At 44.9% G+C, this 27,663-nt stretch overlaps 1 protein-coding gene across 1 annotated transcript in view; it reads right to left on the bottom strand.

Moving 5' to 3' along the window:
• Positions 1–27,663, bottom strand: part of Snx1 (sorting nexin 1) — a 35,913-nt gene that overhangs the window by 905 nt on the left and 7,345 nt on the right. Inside the window, exons 2-14 of the mRNA XM_075965435.1 lie at positions 22,193–22,304; positions 18,218–18,345; positions 17,667–17,733; positions 13,470–13,513; positions 10,386–10,527; positions 9,068–9,146; positions 8,388–8,463; positions 5,871–5,984; positions 5,608–5,701; positions 4,207–4,412; positions 1,604–1,747; positions 471–551; positions 62–133 (exon numbers count right to left, since the gene is read on the bottom strand). Of these exons, the coding sequence (XP_075821550.1) occupies positions 62–133; positions 471–551; positions 1,604–1,747; positions 4,207–4,412; positions 5,608–5,701; positions 5,871–5,984; positions 8,388–8,463; positions 9,068–9,146; positions 10,386–10,527; positions 13,470–13,513; positions 17,667–17,733; positions 18,218–18,345; positions 22,193–22,304 (1,359 nt within the window). The remainder of the gene's footprint in view (positions 1–61; positions 134–470; positions 552–1,603; positions 1,748–4,206; positions 4,413–5,607; positions 5,702–5,870; positions 5,985–8,387; positions 8,464–9,067; positions 9,147–10,385; positions 10,528–13,469; positions 13,514–17,666; positions 17,734–18,217; positions 18,346–22,192; positions 22,305–27,663) is intronic.

The following is a 27,663-nucleotide window of genomic DNA, read 5'->3' as shown; positions in this document are numbered from 1 at the left end:
GAGACAGCTGTCATTGGGGCAGGCGACGGGGAGGGCTGTGCATAATTACATACACACGTACCTGCTGCTGGGAATGCAGGAGTGTCTCCAGGTACTTGATCACGTGGTTTTTGAAGTCCTTGGATTTCTCTTTCTATAGGAAACAGGATTCTACACTGACCCCCCAGACAGGTGTTCCTTTCCATTTTGGTGGGGTGGTGGGGTTTACTGCTGGCCAAGGTCAAGCACAGCCTTGGAAAGTAGAGCCAGCAGCTTCAAACAGCTGGGGTTTCCAGCCAAATGGCCTCTGCCACAGCTCGGCAAGCTTTCTTAGAGGGCAGGGAGAGGGCGGTGGAGCGAAAGAACACACAGCAGCTACTGGCTTTGCGCTGGTCCAGCAGCAGACGTTAAGACAGCCACCATGCCTCAGGAACTAGCATACAAGTGCAGACACAACAGACACGGAGAAGGCCGCTCAGATTCTATCTCACCTCAAATCGAATCACTTCTTTCCGGACAACTGTTGAGATCCTTTCAAAGTCCCTTTCATACTGAGTCACCCGAGACTCCCACTGGCAAGAGGAAAGAAAGGTTTGCTTACGGTCTGGGATACAGCTGCAGGAGCAGAATTCTTGGCTAGTATGTATGAGAGAGAGAGACTGGGTTCGAGATCCATTACCACAAGTAAAGATAATAGGGCGGGGCGGTGGTGGCACAAGCCTTTAACACCAGAACTTGGGAGGCAGAGGCAAGCTGATCTCTGAGTTCGAAGCCAGCATGGTTTATAGAGTGGGTTCCAGGACAGCCAAGGCTACACAGAGAAATCCTATCTTGAAAACAAAGCAAAACAAAACAAAAAAACCTGAAATTGGTGATGCAGAATCATTTAATATCAGGTGCAATTCTACGGGAGACCTTAGTGGATCCTTCCATCTGTCTGTCCCTTTGGGAAGGGTGAGACAGACATACAAGAGATTGTACACTGCATAGCACAGTCCAGGAGACCACTGTGGGATGGTTGGACTGAGCCATGTGCCTCAGCCAAGCATGGTCTGTGGAAAACTCTAGTACCACAGCAGCCTCTGACTTAGGAACTCAAAAGCAGAGTCAAGAAAACATAATTTAGTTCTTGCCTGGTGTGTGGGGCATATCTGAGTCACCTTACGTGTGGGGCCTTTCAAAGATTCATGCAAGGAGCTAGGGCTATCTCAGGGTTTAAGAGCACTGGCTGCTCTTCCAGAGGATCCAGGTCCAAATCCCAACACCCACATGGTGGCTCACAAGTCCCTAGGTATCCAACACTCTCTTCTGTCCTTTTCAGGTACTATGGAGGTAAACTGTGCATAGACACACATGCAGGAAAACACCCAGAAACACGCAAATTAAAAAAGATAGATAGATAGGGAGAGAGAGACAGAGAGAGACAGAGAGATAGATAATGGGAGGGTAGCAGAGTGGTGGAGAGCCAGGCCTCAAGGCTGCTCTGAAGTTGTCTCAGAGACCTGCCCAGGAGCCCTGGCTCTTTAAATTATCTCTCTTGCCTGCTGTAGGCTCCCAAGCATCTGGTCAGGATGGGAGCAGTATTCACGGAGGCACCCTGGGGTAACTCAGATGGGGAGCTCACCTCTGTAATCTCATCCTTAGCTTGCTGCAGTTTGTCAGGCTTGTTGGCCCACAGCAGCCGCGCCTCAGACTCCCGCTTCTTCTGCAGCGTGGCTTGCGCATCCTGCCAGCGCTGCCATGTCTTCATGCGCTGGTCGAAGGCAGCCTATGGGGGAGGGCAGTTGGGAGGAGCACAGCCAGCTCTCTGGTAGCCCTGGCTGACTCTGCCTTACAGGGAAGCTCTCCTAGCAGTTGTGCCAGGGAAGCACTGGCAAAGGTAGGTTCTGCAGCCACTGTTGGTGCCCAGCTGGGGCATTTAATGTCTAAAAGCACAAGCTTGGATCAGGCCCTTTTCAAGCTTCCAGTGGGCCAGTGCCATGCTACTCGGGGCTGGATGGCTGGGGGCACAGTGGGCAGCCTGATGTCTATACCTGACACTAATGAAGTTTCTAGACTGCCTATCTCAACCAAGTCAGACCATGAGTCTATACACTTTCCCCAAGTCTGCCACACGCGAGGAGCTAAGAACACAGCGGGAGCTGAAACACACAGTCCTGCTCTTAAGGACCATTTCTTCTGGAAAAGCCATCATTGTATTAGGATTACAGCAGATGTTCACACAAAGGCAGAGTACTGGGGAGACAAGCAGGTGCTGAAACCTGAAGCGAGGACCTTGCACAGCTCTGGAGCTGTGAGTCAAGAAGTAGCCTTTCAACTGACACCAATGACACACTTGGTAACAGAAGGACTTTTTTCCTTTTGAGACAAGGTCTCAGGTAGCAGGGCAGGCCTGGTCTCATTACATAGCTGAGGAAGACACTGAACTCCTGAGCCTTGTGCCTCAGTCTCAAGTGCTGGCATGAGTCACCATCCTGGCAGCTTAAGGATTCTTTACATAAACACTTAAAATGGTCACATGACCTACCTACGGCCTTCCTCCCATCCACACGAGTCACCTGCCTGCTCTAGGCTATCAAGGCCTGTGAGAAGCTCTCCAAAAGTCATGATTGGCTTCCTGTTTCTAGTCTTTTAAACAGAATTAGCATTTTCAGAGAAGCTCAGTTGTTGGCCTAACCATCTCCCATCCCACCTATATGCTATGGGCTTCCAAAGACAGTCCACATAACCATTCCCTACAAAGGTTCCCTGCATGTCTCCTAGGCTTCCTCAGCTCACACCTGGGCCAAAACATCAGCCCTAGTGAATGTAGAGTGCAGTGTCGCCAAATTCACCTTCCCCAGCCCTGCTGCGGCTGCAGTTTCTTTTGTTTCTCAAGACAGGCTTCACTCTGTATCCAGTGAACTCACTATGTAGCACAGGCTGGTCTGGAATTTACCATGATCTTTTTGCCTCAGCCTCCCAAATGCTGGGATTACAGGCATGTGTTCCCACATCTGGCTTGTGAAATCTCTTAGCACATCAATGTTGAAAGTTCAGGTAAACGGTGACTCCATATCTGAGAAAGGCTTTAAGCCTATCCCACGGCTCTAAGAGGGGTTCAGGGAAGGACACAAAAGAAACCTTTGCTCATTTCTCCATTCTCACCGTTAGCTCACAACAGGAGGGGGTGCACAGGTGCTCTGAGAAAAGCCCTGCTCCTAGTTCTACATTCTCAAGAACCAGGCTTGTCTTCTCTACCCTGTTCACACCGGCTTACCCTGCCTGGAGTCATATCCAAAAGCTGTGCTCTCTTGGGAATCCCTGGCCCTAAAAAAATCCTCCTCATAGAAAGCTTTGCTCAGACAGCCCTTCCCCAGGATGGCTCTCCAGCCCGAGTAGTCTAACTGGTTTTAAGAATCCCACAGCAGGTCCTTTTCAAGCTTATCTCTCTGGAGTTAGCAGCAACCAAGGAGCAGGACAAGGAGCAGGTCACAGGCTTCTACATTTGGCAGCTGTGACCGCAAGGAAGTGAGAACCCAGTGGGCAGCTCCACAGTGGGAGATGTGCTGAGGGCGAGGAGTAGGCTGCGGCTCATGCAACCTGATACCGTGCAGAATCAGGTCCTAACAGTGCTCCTCTAGGTTTCTTCCTCCATCAGGGAGGCCATGCAAAGAGCTAAGACTGCCCAGTCAAGCTTCCTTAACTGATCTGAGAGCTCTGGAAACAGACACCCTGGTCATCAAGAGAAGTGAGGTGTTTGACCCAAAGGGCAGCGTGCAGTGTTGCCACCAGTGAGGCCAGCACAGCACAAGGAGGGCTCCGGTGGCAAGCTCTCTCAGCACCTGGGCCACACTCCTCCATGCAACTCCAAGCCAGTTCTGTGTCATTACCTGACTGGTCACACTGGAAGGACAAGTGGAAGCCAGCAAGAGCTCTTATCAGGGCAAAGACCAAAGGACTGAAGAGTCACTCACTGCTCCAGGGGCCAAGCAGCAGTCTGTAATAAGCCTTGCTTGGAGAAAGGTGCGCGGAGAATACTGCCTGTCCTCAACATTAAGGGAAATTTAAGAGTGGGCTGCTATGGGCCTCAGAATATCAGGAGGTAACTGACTAGTTTAAGTGATTGCTGGGGTCTACAGGGTCCTTTCAAAAGTAGAAGTGACAATCACTCCTAAGCTAAAGTGAGATAAACTTTTCTTAGGAAGTGGAGAGCAGGTGACACCTGGGCAAGGAAGCGAAGCTTACTCGGACAGTGGCCAGGAGGCGAATGTAGTCACTGAGGAGCTCAGCAAGGAGGAAGAAGTCATTGTTGGCTTGTTCCTGGTGGAGCTGCTCGATCTTCTCTTCCACCTCAGCCAGCTGGGAGAGAGCTCGTGACAGGGCCGTGTTGTCCTCAGAGCTCCCGAGCATGGCAAGACTCTTGGCAAACTGGGCTGTGTTCAGAGCTAGCTCTGGAAGGAAGCAAAGACAGCAGAGGCCTCTGGAATCTCAGGAAAGAGACAAGAGGACCCTGTGAAGCATGTCTTGGCAATTCTGGCCCCTGTGTGTCTGACAGCTGAGCGTCCTGCGCCCAGTCACCCAACTCAGTGAAGGAAAAGTGGCCTGAGTTGGTCACAGGACTGGGAGGGAAAGCTCCTGCTGTCCACGTGTGACTAGGTCTGGCCACCTGAATAAAGGCTGCAGCTCCAGCATTCCTGGAGAGCCAGCTATCAGTTCATGAAAGAGGTCAAGGGAAGGAGTGGCTCTGGGGTTTAAGCTCATGAACTGCCTATGTGCTCCACACACCCACACACAGCCACACGCATACACACAGACATACATACACAGACACACACACACACAGTCACACGCATATACACAGATATACATACAGACACACAAACACACACACCCAGACCCTTTCGCTTTTTTTTTTTTTTCTTTTTTCAAGACAGGGTTTCTCTGCGTAACAGCCCTAGCTGTCCTGGAACTAGCTCTTGTAGACCAGGCTGACCTCCACCTGCCTCTGCCTCCCAAGTGCTGGGATTAAAGGTGTGCGCCACCACCGCCCGGCACTCTCACTTTTTAGAGCAGAGCAAACTTTCTGTACAGGGCCAGTCAATACCTCAGGCTCTGCAGGTCTCACAGTCCCTGTAGCCATACTCTTTTTCTTCTCATGGCGGGAGGGTCCAAATCTGTCCTCTCAGCCACGTCATGGCTTGTCAGCCCTTACGCTGCCTTCATGCTAATGGTCTTTTAGATTTCTTGTTACCAGTATGTTTAGGACACAGAAAGAAAGTAGTTCCCAGTGAAGCAAAGCTCACTAAAGGAAGGGAAGAAAGAAGACACAGATGGCCTCCCTGTGTTTACACCTTGCTAGCATGACCATGTAACAAAAGCACTATTATTTCAGATGCAAGTCACCAACTCCCATCAACAAGAGCAGATGTCTCTAGGCAGGCTCCCTCCACCCACTGCCCATAGTGCTTTGAGTCATGTTCCTTGCCAGGAGATCAGGGCAGAGCATGTTTATCAGAACATCAAGCAACAGGTGGGCTGAGAATTTCGCCTTGGACGGCTGAGCGTTGGGAACATGATGCCTCTCATCTCCAGCCCACTACAGACACTGCTGTCCCCTGTCCAGGGGGTTTCCGAGCCAGCGGTTACCTTTCCTGTGGTTGACTAGAGTCTCTACCACAGCATGCAGCTTCCGTAGGCGCTGCTCCTCGCATTCCACCTCCTGGAGCTTCTCCTCGAACCACTGAAAACACACAAGCCCAGAGCTGGGTTGAAAATGTTTCATACAGTGCAGGGAGCACCTTTTCTTCAGGGGCTGTTTTTGTTGTTTGTTTTTGTTCTTTCAATTGAAAGGAAAACCATCTCAGAAATATCAGGACTTCTCAGGGCATCTGAGGGGCACAGCTACTCACAATGTCCGACTCATTCATCTTGATGGTCATCTTGCTGACTGCGTCTGTAGCTTTGTTGAACATCTTAAGGAGACCAGCACCACTCAAAGCCTGTGTACCCACGGCACGTGGCAGCTACAAGACCAAGAAGGCGGGGATGGCAAGTTATCTGCTGCCCCTATTTTAGGTTCAGAAGAATTAGTATGCATCAGATGGCATGCCCAAAACGTGTCAAACAAGTTATTCGAACTGTAGTCTTGTATTCTAAAGAAGTTATAGCAATCTAATGTGCAGAAACAAAAATCAAAGCCCCATGGCAGAAAAATCAATAAGAATTTCAGCTTTTGATGTTATTCGTAGAAAGAAAGCAGACGGAGAGTGTTGTATGGCTAGGCAACCTCACAGCGGGACTGTCTGCCCATCCAGGTGTGAGCTACTTAAATACTAAGCATTACTTTATTTTATTATTATTGTTTTGCTTTGTTTTGTCTTTTGTTTTTGAGACAGGGTTTCTCTGTGTATCCCTGGCTATCCTGGAACTTGCTCTGTAGACCAGGCTGGCCTCAAATACAGAGATCCACCTGTGTCTGCTTCCTGAGTGCTGGGATTAAAGGCGTGTGCCACCACTGCCAGGCCCTTTATTTTGTAACATTTTAAAATGATTTTGTGTGTGTATGCATGTGCAAGAGCACACCTACAGAGGTCAAAGGGCAACTCTGTGGAGTCAGTTTTCTCCTTTCACCTCTGCATAGACCTAACTCAGGTCTTCAGGAATCCAGGGCAAGCACTTTTCCTGGCAGAACACTGAATTCCTTTGTTAAAGTAAAAGGCTCCTGCAGGGCGTGGTGACATATGCTCATGTAGAGAAACCTTTAGATTAGCACACTCTACAAGAAGGGGACTCACAACTTTGAGAGTTTCCACAGTAAAGCAAAGTACAAGATAGGGGCATATTCTTTTTTTGTTTTCTTGAAACAAGGTTTCTCTCTGTAACAGCCCAGGCTGTCCTGGAACTCCTTTGGTAGACCAGACTGGCCTCAAACTCATTGAGATCTGATGCCTCTGCCACCCCAGTGCTGGGATTAAAGGCATGCACCACACCGCCTGCCTGGTGGGCATATTCTACATGGAGCCACTTTTACATAGTAAAACTGTGTTACAAAATCAGTTTCTTAGGTGGCTTAGGTGTTCAGGATGTCATTCAGTACTTCTTGAGGCCTTCTGCTCCAGAGCACATTTGACAGTATCTGAAAGAGAGTGTGGTTGTTCCAGATGGGGAGAGAGTGCTGCTGGCATCCAGTGGGCAGACATGTTCCTCATATTTTTTTTTTTTTTTTGGTTTTTCGAGACAGGGTTTCTCTGTGGTTTTGGAGCCTGTCCTGGAACTAGCTCTTGTAGACCAGGCTGGTCTCGAACTCACAGAGATCCGCCTGCCTCTGCCTCCCAAGTGCTGGGATTAAAGGCGTGCGCCACCACCGCCCGGCTACATGTTCCTCATTGTAATAAACATTTTGCAGCACAGGACAGCTCAAAGGTCTTCAAAGACAGTCGCTGCTCTGGGATTATCAAGTGAGCAAGAATAGATTAGAAATATCCTGAGGGGGTCTGGAGAGATGGCTCAGTGGTTAAGAGCACAGGCTGCCCTCTCAGAGGTCCTGAGTTCAATTCCCAGCAACCACATGGTGGCTCACAATCATCTATAATGAGACTTGGTGCCCTCTTCTGGCTTGCAGGCATACATGCAGGTAGAATACTATATATAGTAAATAAATAAATAAATAAATCTTAAAGAAAAAAAAAGAACTATCCAGAGGTAGAATTAAAGGACTTCAGGCTTTGACATTATTTTCAACAACAAAAAAGTCATTTTGAAGGGGAAAAAAATCTCATTACAATAATCCCATTTATTATAGTAACATTTTTTTTTAAATTAAAAACAAAAACATAATGACAGTCTCGTCATCTTAGTTTTCTAAGATCATGTTATTTTCCTCTGGTCATGTGACTTCTGCTTTAGAGTGTGCTTGCTATTTGATGTTTCCATATACTCGTTTTTCTTTACACTTTCTGTTTGTGGTCAAAAGAGTTTGCTGTGTGGATATATTTTATGTAGTTCTTCAGTTATTTGTGACTGCAGTGTCTCCAATTTTTCACAATCATGAATAGTCTATGCATAGTCTATAAAAAACAAATCAACCCTGTCTACTTCAATCAACCCTTTCACTATACGGCAGTTCTGTGTCTGTGGTGGCGGGATTCTAACTAATGCCTCTCAGGTTCCTAGCACAGACACATTCAGTGTGAACCCATCAGTGACTTGTGCAAGCCAAGGCCCTGCCACACAGCACTGTTTTCTACAAGACTCAGTGAGATCACCGTTTGACACCAGTAGAGCTCTTTTCTTTTGGAGCAGTGGAAATCCTTGTCCCTTTTGGCGGACAAACTCACTGGCTACAGCGTTTTCTTTGTCAAATGAACCTGTTTCATTTTATTAAGGGTAGACAGGGATGATGAAGTTGAACTTTGTATAATACGAACCTCTTCCTTTTCCAAAAACTCCCTGACGTCTGGGTCTTGTAACATGGTAGGATGATTCACAATTCTTTGAAGGTACCTGATGGGTAAAAATCACCAGCAGGTTAGGTTTGGGGTGTCACACAGTGCTGGTCTGGACCTGTGTCTTTTACTATTTAAAATGTCCTCAGATAAGGCACGTAAGCAAATTCCTGTTTGTAACTATTCAAAACTTCATTTTGGGGCTGGAGAGATAGTTCAGTAGTTAAGAGCACTGACTTTTTTTTCCAGAGGACCCCAGTTCAATTCCCAGCATCCACTGGGTGGCTCATACCTGGCTGTAACTACAGATCCAGAGGACTGGATACCCTTACACAAGCATACACATAGGCAAAACACCAGTGCACATAAAAATTATAAATACTAAAAACAAACAAAACACTTCACGTTCTTCACATTTCCAAAAGTAGCTGACTGACTCATCAGAAAGACTCCAGAACCATCCCTGGCTGATGCCAGAAGGAAATGTGACTGTCTGTCAGGAGGGAGAGGAAAGAGATGTCTTATGACTGAGGTGGGAAGGTAGGACTTGGGAAAAGCCATCAGGAACAGGAAGGAGAGGCTGTAATTCACCTCAGCTATGTCCACTGATGCAGTGAATCACCACTCTACAGTGACCCACCATTGGGTTGGCAGGCACTTACCTTTCCAAAGCAGCCCTCCTTTTTTCAAGAAATTCTGCAGAGGAAGAATCTTCCTTCCCAACTTTCACTTTTGTCATTCCTAGGATGGAATTTAAGAAACAAAATAGTCAGAAACAGTAAAAGGACAAATCTATGTCTTATAAAGAGTCATTTGATCCAGGCGGTGGGGGCACATGCCTTTAATCCCAGCACTCAGGAGGCAGAAGCAGGAGGATTTCTGTGAGTGTGAGACTAGCCTGGTCTACAAGAGCTAGTTCCAGGACAGGCTCCATTTGAAGGAAGGCAGCAAAGACAACTCAACACATCACCATCTAAGGATATTTCTAGGTTAAAAGCAGGGGTGGAGCAAAAGTTCTTTACTAATTAAGTTTTGCACATTCTAGAGGCTATAACTATGGGATTTAGATTGTTTATTATCTTTTTTTTTAATGTGCATTGGGGTGAAGGTGTCAGATCCCCTGGAATTAGATCTTTAGACAGTTGTAAGCTGCCATGTGGGTGCTGGGAATTGAACCTGGGTCCTCTGGAAGAGCAGTCAGTGCTCTTAACCGCTCAACCATCTATCCAGCCCCCCACCTTTTTTAAGAAAAAAAAAAAGCACGTGTGGTGTTACGTACAAGGAGACCTCTGTGAGTTCCAGGCCATCTAGGGCCACATAGTGAGACCCTTTTTCAAAAAAAGTGGGAGAGGGTCTGGAGTGATGGCTCAGTGGTTATGAGTACTGTCTGCTCTTCCAAAGCATGCAGGTCTGAGTTCTAGCACCCACAGAATGGCTCACAACTCCAGTTCCAAGGGATCTGACAGCCTCTTCTGTCCTACTCAGGCACTCACATGCTTGGTGCATATACATACACGTATGCAGGCAAAACCCCATATACATAAAATTAAAAATAAAATAAAACCCCGTCTCAAAAATCAAACAAAAAATAATAGAAAAAAATGTTCTGAGATTCTTAGTATAGATCAACAATCACTTGATGGCAGTAAGAAGGCTCCTCCCCTAGTCTACAAAGCAATTTCAATCTGGAGAGAAGAACAATTGTTAACAGTCCTGATGTAACTCAGTGGTAGAGTGTTTACCTAATGCATGCCTGCAATTCTAGCACTCACGAGTCTGAGGCAGAAAGATCAAGGGATGGATGAAGACCTCCCGGGTCTATACAGTGAGTTTGAGGCCTGCCTGGGGGATAATAAGACTGTTTCAAAAGGGAACAAAGTGCTACAAAGCTGAAGGCTTGACACTAGAGGACATGTAAAAATAGCCGCCCATTTCTCTATTCCCCAAAATACTCAAGTGGATTCAGAACCACAGGCTTACCTATGAGGCTCTTCTCAGGTGGAGGTGGGACGATGAACCCATTCTGAGAGTGTTTCTCTGAAAGCTTCTCATAGAGACCCAGAAAGTCACTGAATCTTCTTTTTACTGCAAACTGCTTACTTCTGAACATTGGTAAGCTCGTCTTGGGAGATGGAAAAAAAAAAATCACATGGCAATTTCATTCCAAATCCAGGAGTGAATATCTATCCCGCTAACATCAAAGGTAACAGATTTCCCAGATCCCTGACTTTTAGACACCTAGAAAATAGACAGGCTCTTAAACACCAAGCTATAGTCTTTTTTTTTTTTTTCAGTCTGAGAATCTAAGAAACCCTACTTAGGTCGGGCAGTGGTAGTGCATGCCTTTAATCCCAGCACTCAAGAGGCAGAGGCAGACGGATCTCTGAATTCAAGGCCAGCATGTGAGTTCCAGGACAGGCTCCAAAGTTACAGAGAAACCCCATCTCGAGAAAAAGAAAAAGAAAAGAAACCCTACTTAGAGTAATGATTTGAAGTGAATAAAAATAAGAAAATATAGGATTGAGACTTGGTGGGGGTGGCTCAATGGATAAGCACAGGGAACAGTTTGAATCCTCAGTGTCCACAAAAAAGTTGGGCATGGCTGAGTGTGGTGGTGTGTGCCTTTAATCTCAGCTCACAAGAGGCAGAGGCAGAAGGATTTCCTCAGTTCAAAGCCATTCTGGTCTACACACCCAGCTCCAGGATAGCCAGGACTGACAGAGAAACTCTGCCCCCAAAAAACCAAACCAAAACAAACCAAGCCAAACCAAAGAACAACAACAAAACAAAACACAAAAGTTGTGCCTGGCTGTACCTCAGCACTGGGGAGGTGGGAATGGAGACAGGTGCCTTCTCGCCAACTAACTCTGCTAAAAGGCAAGGTTTTAGGCCAGTGAGAGACCCTGTCTAAGGCAGTTAAGACAGAGCAATAGACCAAGACACCCAGCATCTTTTTTTTTTTTTTTTCAAGACAGGGTTTCTCTGTGGCTTTGGTGCCTGTCATTGAACTCGCTCTGTAGACCAGGCTGGCCTCAAACTCACAGAGATCCACCTGCCTCTGCCTGGGATAAAAGTTTTTGCGCCTCCACCCTCCACCGCCTGGCTCACACCCAACATGTTATTGTACTTCCATATGAATACACATGAATATGCACACTTGGATACTCAGGTGTAGATGAGGCTATAAAGGCAACCAATAAAACTCAAATATAGCTTCATTCCTAGGTTAAAAACACTTGCTCTAGCCAGGCGGTAGTGGCGCACACCTTTAGTACCAACACTCAGGAGGCAGAGGTCGGTGGATCTGTGAGTTCAAGGCCAGCCTGATCTACAGTGCAAATTCCAGGGCAGCTAGGGGTAGGTAGAGAGACACTGTCTCAAAAACAAAAAGAGCACTTGCTCTAATCAAAGAAACATTGAATTCTAGTTAAAAGAATTCTAATGGTCATCTGCAACCAACTTGGCCTTTATTGACTTAATTAAGGGTATCAGCTACTAAAATCAAAGTAGACAAACAAAACAAGACACACTGAGAAATGCTTCTAGGAAGAAATCAGATAAGATGTCTATAGATAGGGGTGGAAAGACAGCTCAGCAGTTAAGAGCACTGGCAGTTCTTCTAGAGGTCCTGAGTTCAATTCCTAGCCATCTATGAGATCTGGTGCCCTCTCCTGGTGTGCAGGATATATGCAAGCAGAACACTGTATACACAATAAGTAAATATTAGCCTGGCGGTGGTGGCGCACACCTTTAATCCCAGCACTTGGGAGGCAGAGGCAGGCGGATCTCTGTGAGTTCGAGACCAGCCTGGCCTACAAGAGCTAGTTCCAGGACAGGCTCCAAAACCACAGAGAAATCCTGTCTCGAAAAACCAAAAAAAATAAAAATAAAAAATAAAAAAAATAAGTAAATATTAAACAAAAAGATGTCTGTAAACTGGGCAATGGTGGCACACGCCTTTAATCCCAGCACTCTGGAGGCAGAGGTAGGTGGATCTCTGTGAGTTTGAGGCCGGCCTGGTCTATAGAGCTAGTTCCAGGACAATTAGGGATGTTACACAGAGAAACACTGTCTCCAAAAAAAGGGGTGGGGCAGGAAAGCTAGGGAATACATTCGGAGACATAACTATATTCACCAGATGGGCAAAATTTACAGGGATTGGGTCCACCAGTTACCTCTGCCTCCTGAGTGTATATGCACTGCCCAGCTGCATATACATAGTTTTTGTTTCTTTGAAAAAGGGTCTCATTTTAAGTACCTCAGACTGTTCTCAAACTCCTGACCCTCATGCTTCTGCCTCCCTAGTGCTGGGGTTATAGATGTGGTTCACCTTGCCTGGTCCAAGAACTGAAAAGTTTTTTCATCTGAGGCAATCCACTAAACTAGCTCCAGTCACATAGTTCCTGTGATGGGGTAAAAGTCAGATATGATGCACATTTTAAACCTTGCAAAGTTTCATATTGAGATATTAGTTTTCTGGCTTTTCCAGCACTTGGGAGGCAGACAGGGGGATCTCAGTGAGTTCAAGGCCAGCCTCCTGGTCTACAGAGAAGTTCCAGGACAGACTCCAAAGCTACGGAGAAACCCTATCTCAAAAAAAAAAAAAAAAGAAAGAAAAGCAAAAAGAAATAAAAAAGAAATACTAGCCTACTGTGGTGTACCTAGTTAAGATTATCAAGGGGGCTAGAGAAATGGCTCAGAGGTTAAGAGGTTAGGAGGCTGCTCTTCCAGAGGATCTGGGTTGAGTTCAGTTCCCAGTACTCAAATGGCAGGTTACAACCATCTGTAACTCCAGTTCCAAGGGGCTTTAATTTAACACTCTCTCTGGCCTCTGTGGGCACCAGGCATGCACATGCATACATGCAGGCAAAACACTCATGCACATAAAATAAAAAAAGATTACCAAGGCACTGTAGACTTGCTATGGCTTGCGTAAATAGGAAAAGTTCATTGAAAAAAAAAAACCCAACCAAACAAAAAGATGCCCAGGAATAATCTAAATGTTAACCTATGTATGAACAACCAGGTCTACTGAGGTGCATCAGCAATGTCACTGAAACTCACCTGTGTAGTGACTTTGTAGGCTACATAGGCATTCATACCGTCCCCTGTGGGAGAATAAGAAAGGAGAGAATTATTCTTTTAACTAAAGAAAGGAAAGCTGATCCAGTAACATTTAAGTAGACCACAGCTACAGAGCCTCTATTAGACCATAGCTACAGGAACCCTCTATTAAACAGGCTTGTTTCATTTCCAGGCTTTATATGTAATCCTAAAATTCAGTTTTTCCTGTGTCTCGGGGCTTGTGTGGCACACATGCCCCCACGGATGCTGGCTGGGCCCCAGTATGAGTTAGAAAGAGAGTCAGTCCCCTCTTCCAAAGCTAGGCTCCATTTATACCCTCCATAAAGCAGCACCGGCTACTGACAATTCATCAGTTGTTACCATGCCAGTATTTGGGCTGGTTATACACATCTGTCCAAAACCAAACAATTCTCTTGCTGTATAAAGCAAGAGAAAGAAACAACTGCTGTAAAAGGAAACAAGCAGTTCTGCCCTAAGCTAGCTCCAGGCTTGCTCTGCTCTTTCAGAGATCCTACCACTGCTGCTGGAGACACTGATCTCTCTGATCCAGCGCGTTCACTCAGAGCGAAGAGCCTGGCAGGAAGACACTTGGGCTGCCTGATGTCACAAAAATCTTCCTTTCCTGGAGGAGTTATTTTTATGAAAAGGCCTTTGACTGTTAAATAATCCGGGATTCAAGCAACTGTTTTTCTCTGTGGCAGTGTCCTGACCTAGACCACTTAGGGAGATAAAGGCACTATTGACTTCCTAAGCCCCCAAAAGACATATATTGGAATCCAGATAAAACCCCAGCACTGGACCATGGGGTTTAGGGTTTTTTGTTTTGTTTTTTCTTTTTCCTTTTCTCTGATGAACCAGGAAAGCCTTGGTCAACAATTCCCATTGCCTTTGCTTCTTATCTGATTCTGGAGTGAGGGCCAGGAAGAAGAGGTAGAACTGGACCAGCGGAGTTCACACACCGCAACATCATTTCACTGTGTTGGGTGCAAATTATAGAAGCTGCAAATTATATAGAGATAGGAGACATACATGTCTTATCTCACCAATACCTACCAAAAGGGGTGTTGCAAAACAGGGTTTAGAAACTAAACTAAAGGAATTACCTTACATTGATGACCACCTTTACAATACATGGCCTGATACTCAGACTGTTTACCACTCACTTAAAAAAAAAAATTCTTGCACTGGGCTTGGGGGAATACACCTTTAATCCCAGAACTCAGCAGATAGAGGCAGGCAGATCTCTGTAAATTTGAGGCCAGCCTGGTCCACAAAGCAAGTTCCAGGAGAGCCAGGGCTGTTAAATAGAGAAACCTGCCTTGAAAAACAACAAAAACCTTAAGTTTAATCAAAAATCCACCCACTGTAGAATAGTCACGTCCAGTTCCATAATTTAGTAGCCACAAGGAAGGGTCTAAGTGCGCATGTCCACAGAGGACATTAGCCAAGCATGACCTCTAGGTACCCTGCAGGGCCTCCAGACACTGCTGCAGCCATGGCAGCATGTGTGAAGAGAGGTACACAAGCCCTGAAAGTGCCCGGGTCACATGACAGTCTGACAATGCACACAGAGTTCCTAAAATACTTCCAAGTTGGAATAGCATATGCAAATTGCCAAGCCTCTAAAAAGGATATCCTGGTAAGTGTACAATTCTAATTTATTTAGATGTGTACTGGAATGAGACGTGCCTGTTGACTAAACAGCCCACACAAACAGAACCTGTTTATAAAGATAGGCCCTGGCCGGGCGGTGGTGGCACACACCTTTAATCTTAGCACTCAAGAGTCAGAATAGGTAAATCTCTGTGATTTCGAGGCCAGCCTGGTCTACAAGAGCTAGTTCCAGGACAGGTTCGAAAGCTACAGAGAAACCCTGTCTCAAAAAAACAATAAATAAGAAAGAACAAAAGAAAGAAAAGGAAGGAAGGAAGGAAGGAAAGAAGGAAGGAAGGTAGATCGGGTCCTGGATAGAAAGATGTTTTAATTAGCTGGTTTCTTGGAATCAACACAACCAAGAATTCAGACAACACAGAAGGGGATGAAAGCACCTGGAGATTGATGAGCTGTTTAAATTAATCTGTAGTGTGGGGTCAGTACTTCATAACATGACTTTATTGAAAACACTGTCTTCACAGATATAATGAAGTTAAAACGAGGCCATTAGGGTGAATCAAGTCCAACATGAGGGGTGTCCTTAAAAAAACAGGGCAACTCAGACAGACATTCCTAGAGGACTGATGCTGTGGGGACACTCAGGAACTCAGGATGACGCGGGAGGATAAAGATAATGTAATGATGCATCTTCAAGCCAAAGCACACCTCAAACTACTCGAAAGCAGAGCACAGGCAAGGGCCTACCTTCCCTTCCAGTTTCAGAGAAGCATGGCCATGCCCACAGCATGATGTCAGAGGAGCGTGGCCTTCCCACACCTTGATTTTGGGGGCTTCTTGCCTCAGAACTGTGTGAAAATCTCTTGTTTTTGTTTTTGAGATAGGTTTTCTTTTCCTTTTCTCTGTGTAGCCCTGGCTGTCCTGGAACTCATTCTGTAGACCATGCTGGCCTCAAACTCAGAGATCCCACCTGCTTCTGCCTTCTGAGTGTTGGGATTAAAGACATGCACCACTACTGCTAAGTTTTGAGACAGGTTTTCACTCTGTAGCCCAGGTTAGTCTCAAACTCCCACCTAGGCACTTGAGTGTGGTTGATACTGTTGTGACCCACCATCCTTAGCTTACTTCTATCATTTTAAGTCTTCAAGTTCTTTACTACAGCAGATCTAGGTAACTAATACATTTGCTCTCCTGGTTCGAAATCATAGCAGTAATTGTTCAAACAATTAGTACCATTTGTAAATTTTTTCCCCTGCTTTTCAAGACAGGGTTTCTCTGAAGCTTTGGAGCCTGTCCTGGGACTAGCTCTATGTAGACCAGGTTGGCCTCGAACTCACAAAGATCCACCTGCCTCTGCCTCCCGAGTGCTGGGATTAAAGGCATGTGCCACCACCGCCCAGCCCCATTTGTAATTTCTATTAAGGATTTTAGCAACTAAGCTTAAAATTAATGTGTTACACAATATTCATAGCTCTAGACTATCAGGCAAGAGATTCCTAGATATGTACCCAAAGCCCTGGTCCTTCTTTTACCTATACTACACTGTGCCTTAACAGGAACACTACTTTCTTTTTGGTCTTCTCTTCCCTCTTCTGGGAGGTGAAGGAACTGAACAAGATGCCCATAAACACCCTGCTGGTGAAGCTGGCATTGTGAGTCCCCCACTTTAGGCACTGGGTCCTCTACAAAAGCACTCTTAACTGGGTGCTCTTAACTACTGAGCCATCTCTCCAGCCCCTGTTTGAGGTTTCTTATTTTTTTTTATTATTAATTAATTTTGTGTTTATAGGTATGAGTGTGGGCATGGTCACACCCATGATACACATGTAGAGGTCAGAAACAACTCTCAGAGTGGGTTCTCTCCTACATGTGCGCCCTGGGGAATCAAACTCAGGGGCCAGACTTGGCTGCAGGTGTCCTTAGACCTTCTGTCATCTTCTGGACCTCTGTTTTAATTGTTTGTTTTTCTAAGATTTATTTATTTATGAATGTGAGTGCTCTGTCTTCACACACACCAGAAACCAAAGGAAGAAATCTATCTGGTCCCATCACAAATGGTTGTGAGACATCATGTGGTTGCTGGGAATTGAACTCAGGACCTCTGGAAGAGCTGTCAAGTGCTCGTAATGTTGAGCCATCTCTCCAGCCACCTCTCCCCGTCTGAGTTTTTAAAAATTATAACTATATTTTATGTCTCTATTTTTTTTTTCTTCCTAAAGATAAGAAAAAAAAATCCCAAGTAATGTGGGTTTTTTTTTTTTTTTTTTTTTTTGGGTTTTTCGAGACAGGGTTTCTCTGTGGCTTTGGAGCCTGTCCTGGAACTAGCTCTGTAGACCAGGCTGGTCTCGAACTCACAGAGATCCGCCTGCCTCTGCCTCCCGAGTGCTGGGATTAAAGGCGTGCGCCACCATCGCCCGGCCCCAAGTAATGTGATTAAAAAGCTTAGTTCCAGGAAAGACACTGATGAAGCACTTCACTTTTGCTGGTTCAGCTCTGGAGAAGCTACTCCTCCCAAACTAGCTAGTTAGGATCCCTTATAGCATCACAAGAGTCCAAGGACCTTACCGATCTTCTCAGGATCAGTAATACCGACTGTCAGATCAAACTGGTCCTCCTGTTCTTCTTCCTCTAGCTTTTAAAGAAAAATGCAGAGAGTTGACACAAAGAAGGCTAGACATTACACAGCATTCAATACCTGCCAGTATAACAAAGTCAAGATGTACTTTTCAGTGTTCAATCTGTCCATTTCCAGGAGCTCCAGTGAACCAATACTCACAGTTTAAGATGTGAACCAGTTCACAGGTCACTTTCACATCGATTCCTTAAAATCTTACTTTCATGATAATAATTATAGGATTTTGGCAGACTTGGCCTTTTTTGGGCAAAGAGGGAATAGAACAAGGTTTATGGGAGCTTCTGACAGTAAATAGCACCAGTGACAGCAAAGCCTTTATGCTGTCTAAGAAAGAGTTCCTGTTTGGATTCTGGCTGTGCATGGAGCAGAGGTCGTCAGGAGCTGTAAATCTTTACTCAGGTTCAAATCCAAATGAACTCCAGACTGGCAGCACATAGTCCTAAGACACAAAAGCAAGATGACCAACAGTGCATAGTCTCACCTCCTCGTAGCTTGGCTGCGGTTTCGGAGAATTTGTGGCTCCTTGCAGAGAATGAGAACTAAGGGTTTTGGCTGGCATCATTTTCTGGTTATTCTGTGTACTATCCAGGGAGAGCTCCACTGTGGCATCTGAGAACAGTTGATATTTTAAAATGAGTGTCAATAATGGGTTTTCCACAAGAAAAATGGCAAGCACCAACACAACAGAAACAAGAGCCATGGAATTTTGACACGACTCGAAAGAGACAACACCAAGGGACTGTTATTAACATGGGTTTGGTAGATCAAGCTCTCCCTCTTCTGCCCAGACACAACTGTCTGGCTACCTTATGTCAAAGAAACAATGATCTAGCAAAAAGACTCCACAGCCAAAATAAATGCTTAAATAATTTTACTCTTGGAAGTGGTCACTTAAAACCTTACCTGAAACTCATTTATTCTTGTTTTTAGTTGTTTGTACAAGACAGCACCTTTGGTTATCTGCTTTATAAACAGCATGACAGAACCGGCAATCACACATCAGAGGAAGCCTCAGGAAAAGTATCAATTAGAAAATACACAGTAACACTTGGGGAAGGGTAGTTTGGTACACATGAGTTACACTGACAGTTCAAGAACTATTCACAGCCTGCACTGGTAGCCCATCCCTTTAATCCCAGCACTTGGCAGGCAGAGGCAGGGGAATCTCTGTGAGTTCAAGGCCAGCCTTAACCACAGAGCAAGCTCCAGGACACTCAGGGCTGCACAGAGAAACCCTGTCATGAAAAACCAAACCAAAACACCAAAACAAAACAAAAACAAGCTGGGCGATGGTGGCGCACACCTTTAATCCCAGCACTCGGGAGGCAGAGTCAGGCGGATCTCTGTGAGTTCGAGACCAGCCTGGTCTACAGAGCTAGTTCCAGGACAGGCTCCAAAGCCACAGAGAAACCCTGTCTCGAAAAAAAAAAAAAGAAAAAAAGAAAAAAAACCCAAAAAACCAAAAACAAACAAAAAGAACTCATCACAAGACAGTTTAGCTATATCCCAACAGATTAAGCTATAGTTTGTAAATGCTGTTAGAATGGGGAGGGGCGTAACAGCCCCTCAAAACACTTCTGATCAGAACAGTTTTCAGAATGAAGATCTGATTTTATATATTTATTTATTTTTGATTTTTCGAGACAGGGTTTCTCTGTGGTTTTGGAGCCTGTCCTGGAACTAGCTCTTGTAGACCAGGCTGGTCTCGAACTCACAGAGATCCGCCTGCCTCTGCCTCCTGAGTGCTGGGATTAAAGGCGTGCGCCACCAGATCTGCTCTGTAAGAACTGAAGATTTGCTTTTTAAGAGCCGCCTCTCTGAAAATGCAGGTGAGCAGAACAACTCGTTCTCTAAGTGTTCCGGAGAAATGACTTCTAAAATAGCATTCTGTACCATTTTTAGACATTAAAATTTCTTATGCAAATGCACTTCCAATGTGGAGCAACAAAGCTAGAAGGTCTAACCCCAACCAGTTCATTGCTTTTCTTTTTAGTAAAGAAAAACATAAATATCCACTTGTGGGTCTGACTGTTGTTACGTGTTCAGTTTAGTTTTGGGGACTACAGAGAAAGCTGCTTCCTTTTCTTTCTAGACTTGAAAGGGGAGCTAGGCAGAACCATAGGAGTTTAGATTACTGTGCTGACAACTGAAAGCGAGTCATTTCTGTAAAAGACCATGCCATGGGGACATAAAAGAGGAAGCAGCACACGGAACGAATGAGTGTGTTAGGTTGTGAGGTCTTTGGAACAAACAGCCAGCTCAAGCTTGTATTGGAGGTTCACCACCTGAGATCCCACACAACAGATGAAGTTAGTAAGTGAAGCGTGTACTGTTCACTGAAAACCTTTGGGTAAAACTGGGTGTCATAGGTTGTACCTGTGACCCCAGCACTCCAGCCAGGCCTAGAGCACAGACCTAAAATCTAGCTACTCATGAGGCTGAGGCAGGAGGACTGACAATTTAAGGTCCACCTGAGCAATTTAGTGAGCCCTTTTCTCAACCAAATAAGCAAACAAAAACTGACTGGTGTCCTGTCTAGCTTTTATGCTGACTTGACACGAGCAAGGTCATCCTAGGGAAGGGAGCCTCAGCTGAATAATGCTTCTGTAAGATTGGGGTGTAGACACTGTAGGGTATCTTAATTAGTATTTGATGTGGGCCCAATCCATTGTGGATGGGGTCATCCCTGGGCTGGTCCTAGGTTCTGTAAGAAAGCAGGCTGAGTAAGCCATGAGAAGGAAGTCAGTAAGCAGCACTCTCCACGGCCTCTGCATCAGCTCCTGCCTCCAGGTTCTGCCCTCTGTGATTATGGACTGTGGGATGGAAGTGTCATCAAAATAAATCCTTCCCTTCCCAGTTGATTTTGGTTGTGTTGTCTCACCACAGTAATAGAAACCCTTACTAAGATAGCTAGGGATCTAATTCAGCAAAAGGACACTTGCCTAATATATGTGAGGACCAGGATCAATTCCCAGTACCATGAATGAAAAAAAAAAATTCTTAAGAAGTTGAAGTAGGGGGCAATGGTGGCGCACGCCTTTAATCCCAGCACTTGGAAGGCAGAGGCAGGCGGATCTCTGTGAGTTCGAGGCCAGCCTGGTCTACAAGTGCTAGTTCCAGGACAGGCTCCAAAGCAACACAGAGAAACCCTGTCTCGAAAAACAAACGACAAACAACAACAAAAACGTTTGCCGGGCGGTGGTGGCACACGCCTTTAATCCCAGCACTTGGGAGGCAGAGGCAGGCGGATTTCTGTGAGTTCGAGACCAGCCTGGTCTACAGAGCTAGTTCCAGGACAGGCTCCAAAACCACAGAGAAACCCTGTCTCGAAAAACCAAAAAAAAAAAAAAAAAAAAAAATCAAAACCACAGAGAAACCCTGTCTCGAAAAACAAAAAACAGGGCTGGAGAGATGGCTCAGAGGTTAAGAGCATTGCCTGTTCTTCCAAAGGTCCTGAGTTCAATTCCCAGCAACCACATGGTGGCTCACAACCATCTGTATGGGGTCTGGTGCCCTCTTCTGGCCTGCAGGCATACACACAGACAGAATATTGTACACATAATAAATAAATATTTTTAAAAAAAAGAAAAACAAAAGAAAGACGTTGAAGTAGGAAAACAGAATGATAGGGAGTTTGAGGCCATCTTGAGCTATATAAAAGGATGCTGCATCATATGGGTACAATGTAATCTAAGCTTCATGCTTATAACCTTAGACTTGGGATGCTGAGGCAGAAGGAATGCCATGAGTTTGAAGCTAGCTTGGGTCACAGAGTGATGAGGGAAAGGGAGAAGAGAGAGAAAAGGGAGAGAAATCTTTAATTTGCTTTTTGATTTTTCAAGACAGGATTTTTCTGTAGCTTTGGAGACTGTCCTAGAACTCACTCTGTAGACCAGGCTGGGCTTGAACTCAAAGAGACCCACCTGCCTCTGCCTCCCAAGCGCTGATATTAAAGGTGTGTGCCACTACTGCCCAGCTGATACAGTATTTCTATAATTCCCCTGACCACATTTCTAACATTTAATAATTTAGCTCATGTTCTTTCTTTCTTTTTTATTTATTTATTTATTTTGGTTTTTCAAGACAGGGTTTCTCTGTGTAACAGTCCTGGAACTTGCTCTGTAGACTAGGCTGGCCTTGAACTCACTGAGAACCACCTATCTCTGCCTCCCAAGTGCTGACATTAAATGTGCACACTACCACTGCCTGGCTTTTTTTTTTTTAAAGGATTTGTTTTGTTTCTTTAGAAATTTTGTTGTAGTTTTTTGGATGACCTCGGACTCCTGATCTTCCTGCCTTCAGTTTCCAAGAGTTGGGATCACAGACATAGACCTCCATTGTACTGGGCTGGGCTGAAGCTTTACAACTTATGCATATGTATGGTGGTTTTGACTTTAATAATTTATAATTTAATAAAGGTGACTAGAAGGTATTTAAACTCTGAGTCTCTACTTGCCTGCAAAGAGATCCTGTGGCTCTTGGTCTTGTTCTTCATGGATCCCATTTTCTTTGGAACCATTTTTGATAGGAAAAAGGGATGTGGTTTTCTTTGGAGACTGGGGCCGACTCTGAAAACAAAGAGATACGCCGAATAAGATAGAACCATTAAAATCCAACTCAGCATACCTAGAGAGTGAATGTGGTGTCCCTCTGCTTCCACAGGTGTTAAGAAGACAGGCTGGCTAGTTAGCCAGCTCAGTAATCGGCAAATCATTGCTAGAGTTGAGACTGCTGCTGCTCAGGTGGCCTCAGGGCTAAGTTCACACGGTTTAGGATTAATTTTTATAACTGTAATCTTGCTGGAATATGATACCCAAGCCACAAGATACCAACATAGATATGGATACACACAGATAATTTCTTAAATCTGCCCCAATGCATGTCTGTTTCTCAGCTGATGACTTTTCATTTCAAATGCTGACAGGGTATATTCTAGTGACCAGCACACCACATTGGAACTCCAAATCCAAGCTCTGGTTCTAGGCTTCCTTTGAGGTATTGACTAAATTGTTAACTGAAGCTTAGACATTCCCAACCCACCTGACAGACCCAGGAAGACATAACACTTTCTATCTAATGCTGCTCAGAAATACAGTTCAGGTTTTGTTGTTGTTGTTGTTTAAATCTGGAACTCACATGGACAGAAATTTTAGCCATATTCCATGGTAGGCTGAAAAATAAGACTAGTCATGCTTGGCCTAATGGTCACACAGTGAAAACACAGTTGGTCAGTGCAGAGTCACAAACAAGGGTAGGGAGGATCCCCAGGCCGGTACCAGCAGGAACAAAGCTGGATTGTACAGCACAGAAGCACACAGCTTGTGCTACTGCAGGGCTTTGAAGTCAGGCCCTAAGGCCAAGTCAGTTAAAAGACCTGACGAAAGGAACCTTCCCTAAAGCATTCCCTTAACGAATCTGAGGGAGTCTGTCCCTTGGACAGGCCTTTTTTAGACCCACAGAACAAAGTAAAATGACAGCTCTTTTGGAATACTCCCTGAGTTTGTCATGCAAACAGCTTCCTCTTCATATTGGGCATTTCCCTTTCCAGAACAGAAAATTTTAGTTGCATTTGATTTGTATTAGCTAATAATGCTTTTATGGGGGCTGCTGTGTTAATGAGGTTCAGCGGTAGATGCTCAGACAGTATCCTCATCTGTCAGAGACAGTGGTCCCTCCTCTAGCTGCTCCCAAATCTAGCGAACAAAACTGAATTACTTCTGAGAAGACAAAGAAGCAAAATGAAAACAAAATTAGCACTTCCTGCCTCAAACACCGCTTGGCCACCCTCCCTATACAACCACTTCCTTCCTACACTTTCACTCCCCATGATCTCAGAAGCCACCTGATTCCACTTCTTTCCCACTGGGACCAGCGTCTTCAGATAGAAAGCCTGGAGAGCCAGGCAGTGGTGGTGCACACGCCTTTAATCCCAGTACTCAGGAGGTAGAGGCAGGCAGATCTCCATGATTTCGAGGCCAGCCTGGTCTACAGAGCTAGTTCCAGGACAGACTCCAAAGCTACAGCGAAACCTTGTATTGAAAAACCAAAAGAAAAGAAAAAAAAAGTTTTTTTGCATGTTTTAAGAAAGCTAGTTTTGAACAAGTAAAATTCCAATATAAATTCATTTTTTGGAGAATGAAGAGACACACACAGTACACTGAATGCAGAGCCAATTCTAATGCTTTATAAAGCATACTTGTAAGACTTTTTAGTAAGCAGTCATGATAACGCAGGGCAGCAAGTTCAAGGCCACACTGAACTACTCAGAGCCTGTTTCAAAAACACTCTAGCTCCTTGTTAACACGTTACAGCTACCTATCAGTTTGAAAGAGGAAGCATTTCAAGGCAGCCAATGAAAATAGTGTCTTGTAGTAAATAGAGTCAAGAAACTATCCTGCCTATCTCCCCTTGTCCTTTTTACATGAAAGCAGCATTCTCTTTTGTTAGCAGAGAGGATTCCTAGCTCAGACATCCACACCTGCTGACTCCTTTTGGCTGTTAATTATAGCAGGTGGCTCCACTGATCAGTCTGTCGGAAAGCTTCTGCTTTAAGAGCATGGTGGGCTAGCCTATCTAAACTGTGCTAGAAAGATTGTGCAGGAAGAGGGCACGCTTGTTAAGACCAATGGGTAATCTCTAACAATTATCCACCTCAAACTCTTAGGCACAGGCCATCAGTGGGGTTTTCTTTTCTTTATAAACTTTAATTTTCAGTGCATAAACTTTATTTTTTGTTTCTCTTTTTTTTAAATTTATATACATTTGTGTTTGAGGGAGTTGGATCCACTGGAACTAGACTTACAGGCAGTTGAGAGCTGCCTTGTGGGTGCTGGGAAGTGAACTCAGGTCCTCTGGAAGAGCAACTAGTGCTCTTAACTGTGCAGCCATCTCTCCAGTCCCAAGCGTGATTTTCTTAGTATAGAAGGCAGGTGTGGGCTCCTCAGAGCTGAGGCCACCAGTCTGCACTGAAACCACTGCCGGGATTCTGGGCAACTTCCCTTGAAGTTGTGATTCTTCCCCTTGTTGCCTAACTGCTCTTTGCTCCACATAGGACAAAAATTACATTTAAGAGATCCCAATAGGGTCTGTCAAAACTCTCAACTGGGGCTGGAAAGAGGCTCAGCAGGTAAAGGTGCTGCCACTAAGCCGACAACACAAGTTCAATCCCTGAGACTTACATGGTGGAAGGAGACACTTGATTCCTGAAAGTTGTCCTATGACAGTGGTATGAATACACATGTGTGCACATACACATAAATAAATATTATAAGTAACTGCATTAAAAAAACCAGAATTGTACTAAAAGGCCTACTCCAAAGTAAATGCTATGGTAACATGGCTTTTGAATGGTTAGAGTACTTATTTTTTTTAAATATTTATTTATTTATTATGTATACAATATTCTGTCTGTGTGTATGCCTGCTGCCCAGAAGAGGGCACCAAACCCCATTACAGATGGTTGTGAGCCACCATGTGGTTGCTGGGAATTGAACTCAGAACCTTTGGAAGAGCAGGCAATGCTCTTAACCACTGAGCCATCTCTCCAGCCCCTAGAGTACTTATTTTTAACATTTGTTTCTTTTCTTTTCTTTTCTTTTTTTTGAGGCAGGGTTTCTCTGCGTAACAGCCCTGACTGTCCTGGAATTTACTTTGTAGATCAGATTGGCCTCGAACTCACAGAGATCCTCCTGTCTCTGCCTCCTGAGATTTAAGACATGCACTATCACGCCAGGCTGAGTATTTTTTTAAAGAGAAAACGAGTATAACTGAGTAAGGCTAAGGAGTTAAGGAAACCGCAACCACGCTGCTTTAATAAGGCAAACGAGGGAAGAGTCAGTTCCAGGAGCCACACCTACACAGCAGGTAGGGGAGTCTTTACCAGCAACTCTAGAAGTCCCTGGCATGAAATAATACTGCCCCCTTTGCCACCTCTATTAAGGAGAAACAAATGCGGCGGTGTTAGTATATTAGCTGCTCGCTAGTAGTAAACTATCACAAATCCAACAGTGTAATGGTACAATCTCATCATTCTCTAGTCCTCCCAAAGTCCACATATCATACGTCAGGCAAAAATCAAGATGTCAGTGGGGCTGCTTCCCTTTCTGAAGGTATTAGGGGACAATTTTAGAAGGTAAATATCTGCAGATGACTCTTCTCCCAGAATCATGTTCAACATTTAATATTTGTACTTGGGAAAATGAACATTCTGCATCGGTTGGATTCTGTGTGCATCTTACTCTACAAACTGGGTAAATAAATGGTTAATTTAAATATTTCACAGTATTACTTTCTCTCATAGCTTTGGCAACCCCCCCTCCCCATACACCTTGAACCTCATGAGCCACAGAATTCAAGGGCTGGTCTCTGAATTTGGAGAGGAAAATTACAATTTCATTTTCCCTTAACTCTGGCCAACAAGCACCATTTTCTTTGATCATAAAGGAAGGCATATTGTAACGACAGCACTTGAGACAATAACTAATAGACATTAGGTATTTATGCTCTGTTTTGAAGTGGTAGAAATAGAACTCAGAATCTTACCTGTGCTGGGCAAGCACGTCACCAGTGAATCACAACCCAATAGTAGGTATCTGTTTGATGTAACCACTACAAATGCCGAAGTATCACTTGTGCTTATCTTTATTTAAAAATTGTGATAGTTATATATATTTCTAGATTTTATTATAAAAAATGATATGCTTGCTTTTAATCCTAGCACTCATGAGGCATAGGCACTTGGATCTCTGTGAGTTCAAGGCCAGCCTGGTCTACAAGAGCTAGTTTCAGGACAGGCTCCAAAGCTACAGAAAAACCCTGTCTAGAAAAACAGACAAAGAAACAAAAGGTAACCCTGTCTCAACACCCCCATCACTTGAAAAAGGATAGTCTAAGCTAGGTATGGTGTTTCATGATTACACACTCAGCATTGGAGGGGCTGAGGCAGGAGGACTGCCTTGAGTTCAAGACCAGTGTGAGCTATTTAGTGAGATCCTGTTTCAAAAACAAAGCAGTGCATGCTACTAATACAAGTGGTTTCCTTTGTAAACTTACATATTTTATTTTATGTATTAAAATATTTTGTTTTGAGAGCGGGTCTACACAATGAGTCCATACCATACAAAAAAGTGAAGGACTTGTGAGGTAGAGGGAAGATCAAATGAAGGGGAAAGCCCAAAGCTGACCACTTTGCTATTCAAGGAAGAGCTCCAGCAAGGCAGTTGGCACACTGTCTGTTGTCAGCTCAAACAGAGCTCAAGACATGGCTCCACTCCTGCCCTAACTCCTTTTCCTCACTTTTGGTGGGGAAAACTCCAGGAGGACAGAACACTAAAGAGTGGATTAGCTCCGCCATGGAAAAGGCAAACCCAGATTAATCTGTCCTGAAGCCAGTGAAGATGTCCAGCTGGTCAACTGACTCAGCACAGCCTGAGGCAGAAAACAGTTGAGCAACAGGATTTTTCTGGAGATGAGGTGCTTGTGGCTACTCTCTGCAGCAACTACTCACGATCTACTCATGCCACAAGTTACGTGAAAGTGCTGAGGTTCTGAGGACCAAGCTCTGAGGGAAATTAGAGAGTTCTTCTTTTTCCCTTTCTCCACTCCCAACCCTTACCAACTGCCAATAGCCGAGTTATTAGAGCCAGTCTGACACCAAGTAAGGAGACAGGCAGGCTCTTTCAGAAACCAGAAGTCTGGTGGCAATTTTAAATAAAATTTAGGTTGGGTTCTCCACCGCTCCCTCCACCCCCAAGCAGGGTTACTCTATGAAGCCCTGGTTTGTCCTGGAATTCGCTGTGTAGACCAGGCTGGCCTTGAACTCAGAGATCTGCCTGCTTCTGCAACCCCAAAGCTGGAATTTAAGGCACACGTCATCACCTCCCAGCATAGGTTGGGTTCTTGTTAGTTATTTTGAGAAATCTTCTCTCT

Source organism: Microtus pennsylvanicus, chromosome 3 (genome assembly GCF_037038515.1).
Source record: "Microtus pennsylvanicus isolate mMicPen1 chromosome 3, mMicPen1.hap1, whole genome shotgun sequence".
Classification (NCBI taxonomy): Eukaryota; Metazoa; Chordata; class Mammalia; order Rodentia; family Cricetidae; genus Microtus; species Microtus pennsylvanicus.
This window is presented reverse-complemented; position numbering and strand designations above follow the sequence as displayed.